The sequence below is a fragment of the Panthera tigris genome, chromosome B4 (genome assembly GCF_018350195.1).
Source record: "Panthera tigris isolate Pti1 chromosome B4, P.tigris_Pti1_mat1.1, whole genome shotgun sequence".
NCBI classification, from domain to species: domain Eukaryota; kingdom Metazoa; phylum Chordata; class Mammalia; order Carnivora; family Felidae; genus Panthera; species Panthera tigris.
Genome location: NC_056666.1, coordinates 78,481,912 through 78,490,907, shown reverse-complemented (window position 1 = coordinate 78,490,907; position 8,996 = coordinate 78,481,912). Strand labels below are relative to the sequence as shown.

General features: G+C 55.3%; 1 protein-coding gene across 1 annotated transcript; it reads left to right on the top strand.

The window, feature by feature from the left end:
- Positions 1–238: 238 nt before the first annotated feature.
- On the top strand, positions 239–8,006 carry KRT8 (keratin 8). The gene is made up of 9 exons (XM_042992361.1): positions 239–602; positions 3,546–3,754; positions 4,370–4,430; positions 4,881–4,976; positions 5,598–5,762; positions 6,041–6,166; positions 6,860–7,080; positions 7,218–7,276; positions 7,582–8,006. Exons 1-9 carry the CDS (start codon positions 261–263, stop codon positions 7,770–7,772), a joined length of 1,470 nt encoding a protein of 489 aa, XP_042848295.1. The 5' UTR covers positions 239–260; the 3' UTR covers positions 7,773–8,006.
- The last annotated feature ends 990 nt before the right edge of the window (positions 8,007–8,996 follow it).

Sequence of the window (8,996 nt, the reverse complement as noted above, 5' to 3'; positions counted from 1 at the left end):
CAGCTCTCTGCTGCCCCCACCTGAGTCCAGCCTGTAGGTGGCAGGTGTCGGGTTAGGCCCAGCCCCCTCAGGGCCTAGCCACTCAGGTACCAGGCTGATCCCCCTCCCCTTGGGCTGTGCTCTCTGTTATAAGGGCCAACCCTGGGGAGCTCTTCCCACCATAGAAGCAGCTTCTCGGCTTCTATTCGAACCTCAGGCAGGTTCAGCCTACTCGCCTCCACTCCATCGCCTCCACTCCAGCCTCCACACCGGCCTCCACCATGTCCATCAGGATGACCCAGAAGTCCTACAAGGTGTCCTCCTCCGGCCCCCGGGGTTTCAGCAGCCTCTCCTTCACTAGCGCGCCTGGCTCCCGCATCAGCTCTGCCCTGTCCCGGGTGGGCAGCGGCAGCAGCTTCCGGGGTGGCCTGGGCAGCAGCATGAGTGTGATTGGGGGCTATGGCAGGCCCGGCGGTATGGGGGCCATCACGGCTGTCTCAGTGAACCAGAGCCTGCTGAGCCCCCTTAAGTTGGAGGTGGACCCCAACATCCAGGCCGTGCGCACCCAGGAGAAGGAGCAGATCAAGACCCTCAACAACAGGTTTGCCTCCTTCATCGACAAGGTGAGGACTGCCCCCCCCCCCGCTCCGCCCCCCGCGTGGCTGGCAGTGCCTGGGGCTTGCCAGGGGTCCCGACTGGTCTCTTGGTCACCCAGTCTGTGGGTACATCTCCAGCTCTCCACTGGCGACCTGTTGGGCGCCACCCACCCCGCAACACTCTCCCTTCCAGCGATGACTCAGTCCTCCCGTGCATTTTGGTTTGGGCTGGGGCAGCTGTGGGGAGAGGGTCCGGGCCGCTTCTGACTCTCAACCTTGAGGCTTCCTCCCTTACGCATCTCACCCCTACCCGAGTGCTGACCGGGCTATGAAACTTTAGGCCTGGAAGAGCCTTAGATGTTCAGTTGTGGGGTGGGACGGGAGGCCCCTCGTCCAGGTTCACCCTCTCCCTAGCCCTGCCCCTAGGGCTCCCCAAAGGTGCCCCTCTGCTCTTTTTTTTTTTTTTTAATTTAAATAGGGTTCGATAGGATTCTGGAAGAAGGAAACGGGTGCCTTGACTCAACCAGGCAAATATTGATTGAGGCCTTTGTCGTCCCAGGGCCCGGGTGTGGGGGCACCGAGATGAGTCATCACCCGGCCCCTGCCCTGGGAACCCGCGGGGTGGGCGGGGTCGGGCGGGGCAGAGCTTCGCCCCCCCCCCCTCCCCGTTTCCCCCCCGCCCCCCCCCCGCCCCGTCCCGTGGGGCAAGGGGCTGAGGCCTTCCATCGTGGGGGAGTGCTCCCCTACTTGGGGAGCTCTTAGTTTCTGGGGGGTGGGGTCGGGGTGAGGGGACGCCAGGGCCTGGCTTCGGGAAAGCTCCATCCAGGATTCAAAGTCTGCGGGCGTTGGATACCTCGCCCAGGTTTCGTGTCCTGTTCAACCCCATAGTTTATGGCTTCAAATAAGGTGTCTGTCTGCCAACGCCCCTCTCCCCACTCGGCCCTTGGCCCCTTTCACTCTTCCCTACCCCGGCTCCGCCCCAACCTGGCTCCACTTTCCCGACGGCAGGCACCTGGCCGGGTTTTGCAGCCTGGATGTTTGCTGCCCCTGGGGCCCCGGTGGGGGTGGGGGTGGGGGGAGTGCCCAGCGCGCTGGAGGATTGGGCCACTCCCTGCCGAGTGGCTCCTGGAGGCATTGTGGGAAGGGAAGGAGGCAAATCCTGGGGCAGAGTGACGCCCTTAGGAATTGGAGTCCCCCAGGGAATTGGCACTCCCCTGTTTGTGGCCGGCTTGCTGCCCCCTTGGCCCAAAGCACCCTTGACTTTACTCCTTGACGGGGTTTTGTTAGCTTTGGGGTCCTCGCAAGTGAGTAGTTAGGCACGGGCTCTGAGTCCGAGTTCCTGGATCACAGTACTCTGCCCTTCCCTTTGATGGGGCTACTTTGCCAAATCTGATCTCACGTATAAAATGGGCTTGATAATCCCTAAATCAAAGAGGTTTTGCCGATTCAAGCATATGATGTATGTAAAGAGCTTAGCAGTACTTGGCCCATATTAAGCAGTCCAGTAAGGCTAAAGGTTAAAATCATGTACTCTTTTATAATTTGGGGGCTGAATGACATGGGGAAGAAAGGATTTCTAGAGAAGAATTTGTTGGCTCTAGACCAGACCCTTAAATTCACCTTTCCCTTTTACGTCCCCTCAAGTTAAAGAACAGAAAAAGTGACGACTTGGGGTTAAGAAAAACACATTCTTGTTTTTGGAACCAGTCTGTTATTCTTTCTTTTAAAAATTTCCTTTCTGGGGAGCTTGGCTGGCTCAGTCAGTGGAGTATGTGACTCATGATCTCGGAGTTGTGAGTTCAAGCCCCATGTTGGGTGTAGAGATTACTTAAAAAATAAAATCTTATTAAAAAAATCCTTTTTGATATGCCCTAGTTTCTTCCTGAAATCTGGATCCCTTGAGCCCAAGGAACCCAGAAACATTGTGTTTGGGGCAGGAGGAGAGGGCTGTGGATTCGGGGTGGGGGTGGGGTTAGTGGGAAGACCTCTGTGATGCTGGAGAATCACAAAGGGAGTGTGGTGGAGATGGGGGTGTTTGGTTTGCACATAGATCTGCCTGGTCTCTTGCCCCTTTCCCAACGCCCAGTGACATCTGCACAGAGATAGGCTCCTGAAAGGGCCCGCCTGGGCTTCTCTAGGCTACCACAGGGTTGGGGAGACCCAGGCTCAGAGAGAATAAGCAACTGAATGTTGCTCGGCACAGGTTGGTAGCAGCATTTGGCTAAAACCTGGGGGGCGCCTGGGTGGCTCAGTTGGTTAAGCGGCCGACTTCGGCTCAGGTCATGATCTCACGGTCCGTGAGTTCGAGCCCCGCGTCGGGCTCTGTGCTGACAGCTCAGAGCCTGGAGCCTGCTTCAGATTCTGTGTCTCCCTCTCTCTGACCCTCCCCCGTTCATGCTCTGTCTCTCTTTGTCTCAAAAATAAATAAACGTTAAAAAAAAAAAAATTTAAAACCTGGGTCTTCTGGTCAGTGTTCTCCAGGCCGAAGAGCTCAAGTTTCTCTGTAATCTCTAGGAGTCCCTCAGGGCTACTCCCAATAATAATGATGATGACAGTAATATTTGATATGAGCCCTTGAATTTCCTTTTCAACCTTACATAAAGTATTAATCGCAACTTGGCTATTCTTGCTGATTTGTAATACACAGTCTAAGTAAAGAAAACCTATTCGTTCTACAAGTATCGTTTCAACCTAACTCCCCTAGCTGATCCCTTCCGTCTATGCGCTTGCCTATCATCCCCACTTGTCCCCACCCCAGCACTAGAGGCACATGGCCCTCTAGTCCACTCACCACCGTGCTGTCTCTTTCATGCCATTGGTGATTCTCCCAGAACAGCTAACCAGCTCTCTGGGTTCTGGAGACCCCACTGCCCGGGAAGTGGGTTAGAGGAAAGGACAGTGCTTGCTTCCCCCCACACTGCACCTGATGGCCTGATGTGGACCTTCTTGCTCCCTCCTTCCCTCATGCAGGTGCGGCACCTGGAGCAGCAGAACAAGATTCTGGAGACCAAGTGGAACCTCCTGCAGCAGCAGAAAACCGCTCGCAGCAACATGGACAACATGTTCGAGAGTTACATCAACAACCTCCGACGGCAGCTGGACACCCTGGGCCAGGAGAAGCTGAAGCTAGAGGTGGAGCTTGGCAACATGCAGGGCCTGGTGGAGGACTTCAAGAATAAGTGAGCTGCCCTCCCACCGCCCCCTACCTACTGAAGTCCTCCTGCCCTGCCTAAGACCCCAGGGCCCTCTGCTTGTTGGGCAGTGCAGTCCTATGTAATTAGGGTGACCAGAGGACCAGGCTTTCCAGGGCAGTCTAGGTTTATGCCCATTGTCCAGGCATAATTGTTAACAGCACCCACCCCCTTTCGATCTCAGAACTGTCCAGATTTGGACAACAAGGTATACGTTAATATTTACGTCATAAGCATCAGATGGGAGAGGCCTCTGGTACGTACCTGCAGCCCTGGCCTTATTTTTTCCTTACCCTTGATTTCCAGCACACCCCAGAAAGTTCTGTCTGAGGTCTCCTGTCAATCCCCGCTGCTAACCCTCTTCATATGCCTAATCCAATGTGCACACGTGGTTTCAGAGAGGGGTTTCCTGCCACAGGCCTCCCCACTGGGTGATGATAGCCTGGGGTAGGGGTGGGGAAAGAGTTGACTGGTTGGGGCGGAAGCACCAGACCAGCCTTCATATCCTTCATGAACTGAGTTTCCTAGATATTGCCTCCCCAAATACTCAGGATAACCTCACCTTTGCCTTCACCCTCTGATTCTAATTCTGTTCCTCACCAGATACGAGGAGGAGATCAAAGAACGTGCAGACATGGAGAATGAATTTGTCCTCATCAAGAAGGTGAGGGAACACTCCTCCCTGACCAGACATGGAAGGCGGGGCTTAGAGACTTGGATTAGGAGGTTTTCCGGGTTCTGTCCCTAAATGTGTCCAAGTAATGGGGCATTTGGGTGCCTCCCAGGTATACAGCATAGAAAGATAGACAAGGACTGAGGGATACTTAGGTACATTTGGACAGAACTCTGAACATTGATGTTAGGACGTGGTTAAGAAAATGGAGGTCTGGCCATGGAAGGGCCTCTTAGTGGAGGAGGAGGAGGGCTGCAGAAACTGAGGTAAACGTGTTTGGGCTGGGGATACAGGTGTGATGGGGCTGAGGCTGGAGAATCAGGCCATGGAGTGAGGTGGAAAAGTCAGTTAGTTAGAGGTTCTGTGTCTGGGCCATTGGGTGTCCCTGGTTGGGGTTGTGTGTGGACACTCAGCTCAGGCTGCCCCTCCCCTACCACCCAGGATGTGGACGAAGCTTACATGAACAAGGTAGAGCTGGAGTCCCGCTTGGAAGGGCTGACTGACGAGATCAACTTCTTAAGGCAGCTGTATGAAGAGGTATGTTCTTGGGGGCTGAGGACTGAGGGTCCCCCCCGCCCCCGTCAGAGGCTCCTCCCAGCCCCCAGTGGATCAGCAGATGAGTATCACCACTGAATGATTACAATTATTGACATAACCCAGCATGGTGGTTCTATATGTTTTGCCCCCCTGCATGAGGGTGAGGGAGGCTTTATTACCCTATTTCATAGGTGAGAAAACAGGCTCGGGAATGAAGTATCTTGTCCAAGGTCTTCATACAGGGTGGTGATCCAGCTACAACTTGAACCTGCTCTGTCCCCAGAGCCTTTGTTCTGAATCTTTGGGCCTTCTAGAAAGCTCTTCAGGGGCTTACTACTGGTAGCTGATTGTGGAAGGGTGCTGCTGCTCAGGTTACTCACCTGAAGCCAGGTTGCCTTATTATCCTTATCTTCTTTCACCTGTACTTCCCCCCAGGTTTCAGGTCTTTGACATGTCTTCCTTCTTCAGGAACGTGGCCCTCTCCCCAGCTCTAATTCCACCTGCTTCTCTCCTCTGTTGCTGGCCTCCCTGTTTTGTCCCTAAAGAAGTCCCTTCTGCCAGAGGGGACTTCTTGGGTGCAGGGACAGGGCCTTACCCCCCCACCCCACCTACCCCCTACAGGAGATCCGTGAGCTGCAGTCCCAGATCTCGGACACGTCTGTGGTGCTGTCCATGGACAACAGCCGCTCCCTGGATCTGGATGGCATCATTGCCGAAGTCAAGGCCCAGTACGAGGAAATCGCCAACCGCAGCCGGGCTGAGGCTGAGACCATGTACCAGATCAAGGTGAAGAGTGGGGTCACTAGGTTGGCCCTCCCCTCTGGCTGGTTCTGTGCCCTAGTACTTAAGGAGGGAGCAGGATTTCAAAGTCGACCTTGCCTGCTGTGAGCTGGGCCTGCTGAGTGGGTACTGTGGAGACAGGGATATCCGTGTGCCTGGAGGTCTGGAAGAAGGCCGGCAGTGGTGTGTGCGTGTGTGTGTGTGTGTGTGTGTGTGTGTGTGGTGGGGCAAGGGTGAGGTGAGATGAGCAGGGCACTTGCCTCACTCCTGCCTCATACCTGCAGTACGAGGAGCTGCAGACATTGGCTGGGAAGCATGGGGATGACCTCCGTCGCACGAAGACGGAGATTTCCGAGATGAACCGGAACATTAACCGACTCCAGGCTGAGATTGAGGGCCTCAAAAACCAGGTATGGGCTGGGCTGGCGGTGGGAGAGGATGCCTGGACATGTGTGGGTGACAGCGAGCAATGCAGCAGGGAGTGAGGGGCCTGGGAAAGAATCCTAAACCGGACTTCCAGGTTCTCAGGCTGCTCCTGGGAGGCTGAAGGGTGCGGAAGAGGTTCCTGGGGCCGTTGCAGGGGCCAGAGGGGGTGGGACAGGCAGGTTGGGGTCCAGAATGGGTTCTCTCAAGTCTGCTTTATTTTATTGTTTTGTATATCAGGGTAAGGTCAGGCTCTGCTGCTTTTAACACAGTCTGGAAAGCAGAGAGCTGGCCCAGTTAGGGCGGGGATGATGCTTCATGGCGTCCCAGGTGAGAAGTTTGTGCAAGGAAGAGTCTGGGAACTGCTTGGATTTCCCTATTCTGGTTCCTTTTTTTTTTTTTTTTTTTTTATTATAAGTAAACTATACCCAATGTGGGGCTTGAACTCATGACCCTGGGATCAAGAGTCACGTGCTCCACCACCGCCAGCCACTGCCCCGCCCCACTCTATTTGGATTCCTGAAGCTCATTGGTAGCATTTTCTTGGTGCTAGGTGGAGTTGGTTAATCTAGGTCAGGGAGAGGCTCTGGTCCCTAAAAAAGGGAAAGGGAAGGTGGGTGCAGGGGGAGGAGATAACCAGGCTCTGCCCTGACCTGCTTACCTTCTCCCTGTCCCCACAGAGGGCTTCCCTGGAGGCCGCCGTAGCTGATGCCGAGCAGCGTGGGGAGCTGGCCGTGAAGGACGCCAATGCTAAGGTGGCTGAGCTGGAGGCCGCCTTGCAGCGGGCCAAGCAGGACATGGCCCGGCAGCTGCGGGAGTACCAGGAGCTCATGAACGTCAAGCTGGCTCTGGACATCGAGATTGCCACCTACCGCAAGCTGCTGGAGGGCGAGGAGAGCAGGTGGGTGTTGGGGTCTCTGAGCGGCCCTGGCGCCCCAGCCCTGGGACCTGGCGTGGGGAGGGGTGGGAATTGAGTCCCGTGGTCCTGGAACAAGGGTCAGGAGTTGGGTCTGATGTCCGTGTGTCCTCTGGGTCCAGGCTGGAGTCTGGGATGCAGAACATGAGTATCCACACTAAGACCTCCACCGGCTACTCAGGTGAGTGTCCTGGCCCTGGGGTGCAGGGCAGGAGGGTGGGGCCTTTTCAGCCAGCTCCTATACATCTCCCTCTTGTACAGGTGAGGAAACTGGGGTGCAGTCAGATGTCTTGTCCAAGGTCACATAACTAATTCAAAGCTCTGTCCTACCCTGCTCCTGGTTTCCCCCCAGTAATCCTAAAATAATGAAGCAGGGTGATTTCCCAGGCCTGCGGACTATGTAGGGAGTGACAGGGAACAGGGGACACGGAGTCTGATGTGTACATGGCCTTGTGCGCTCATGTGACTGCTTCTATCCCTGACCAGGTGGGCTGGTCTCAGCCTACGGGGGCCTCATGAGCCCTGGCCTCAGCTATGCCATGCAGTCTGGCTTCGGCTCTGGTGGGAGCTCTGCTTCCTCAAGTCGTGTCAGCTCCTCCAAGGCTGTGGTGGTGAAGAAGATCGAGACCCGTGATGGGAAGCTGGTGTCCGAGTCGTCTGACGTCCTGTCCAAGTGAACAACCACTGTGGTCTCTCCCAGCCTCCCCGCTCCAGTGGCTGCCATAGAGCCTGTGGGGGAAGGAGCTGCACAGGGGAGCATCGGGAACGGGAGGCCCACCTAAGCCTCGCCCCAGTCCTTGGCCTACCCTTCGGGGGAGTCCACTGCCCTGGGTACCCCCTCTTGCCCCCAGCTAAAAGCCAATTCAAGAGTCTTTTCCCAAATAAAGCCTCAGATGGCTCTGCCAATCCCACTTGGCTGTGTGCAGCCCGTGTTAAGGGGTGGGGTGGGGTGGGGTGGGGTGGGGGAGAGGTGGTCGGGAGGCCTCTCTTGGCACTCAGAAGCTGGGGGGAGGGTGTCCTGGAAAGTAGGGGGCACCGGGGAGGAAAGTCTGGCCTTCTCTAGGCTGTTCCCAGAGAGAATTCTTTGCTGAAAGCCAGATGACGCCTTGCCCATTAATGTGCTCTTAAATACCCATTTCATTTTACCTGTGCAACAAAGCCTTCGAGGCCAGCAGAGCAGGTTTTGGGTGGAATTATCAGGAGAGAGTTCAGTTTCCTTTCTATAGCATCACAGGACCGCTTGCACATAGGGCCAAGTAACTGGCCCAGCTAGAAAGAGGAGGGTCTGGTATTGGAACCCAGTTCAGTTCCCAAGCCTCTCCTCTTCCTCCTCAGCCAGGCACATGGCATTTTCTTGGTGGTCACAGATGTCTTTTTACCGTCGTGATTCCTTTGCAGCTGAGGACCAAGGAGTCCTGGTTTTCCCATCCCTTCAGAAGCCCAGAGTCCATTTCTAGTAACTGGGTGTGTGTCACACCTGCAATTTCTAGAAGCCGAGATCGTATAGGACTTGGCATTGATAAGTGGGCTCTTCCCTGTTCCACTCATGGTTGCACCCACCCTACAGTGGTCTTTGCCCCCCGCTTTCCACCCTTTTAAATGCACTTTTTATATTATAGACACAGCTGAGTATGCGAAGGGCGTGTGCATTCTGTGTTTGCATGTGGAGGGTGTGCTGTGTGTATATGGGTGTGGATATATTCTGTGGAATGTGTAAAGGGGTTTGCCTGTTTTTGCTGAAATGCAGCCTCCAAGGTCTAGGGCAGGACCAGAGGTTTAGGACACAGCGAGGTGGGGCAGCGCATCCCTGGCCTGTGGTTTCACTGCCACGACCAGGGAGTTCGAGGCTGATATGTTGGCCCCCTAGACTAAGTGTGGACAGGCCCTTATTTACTTTCCGA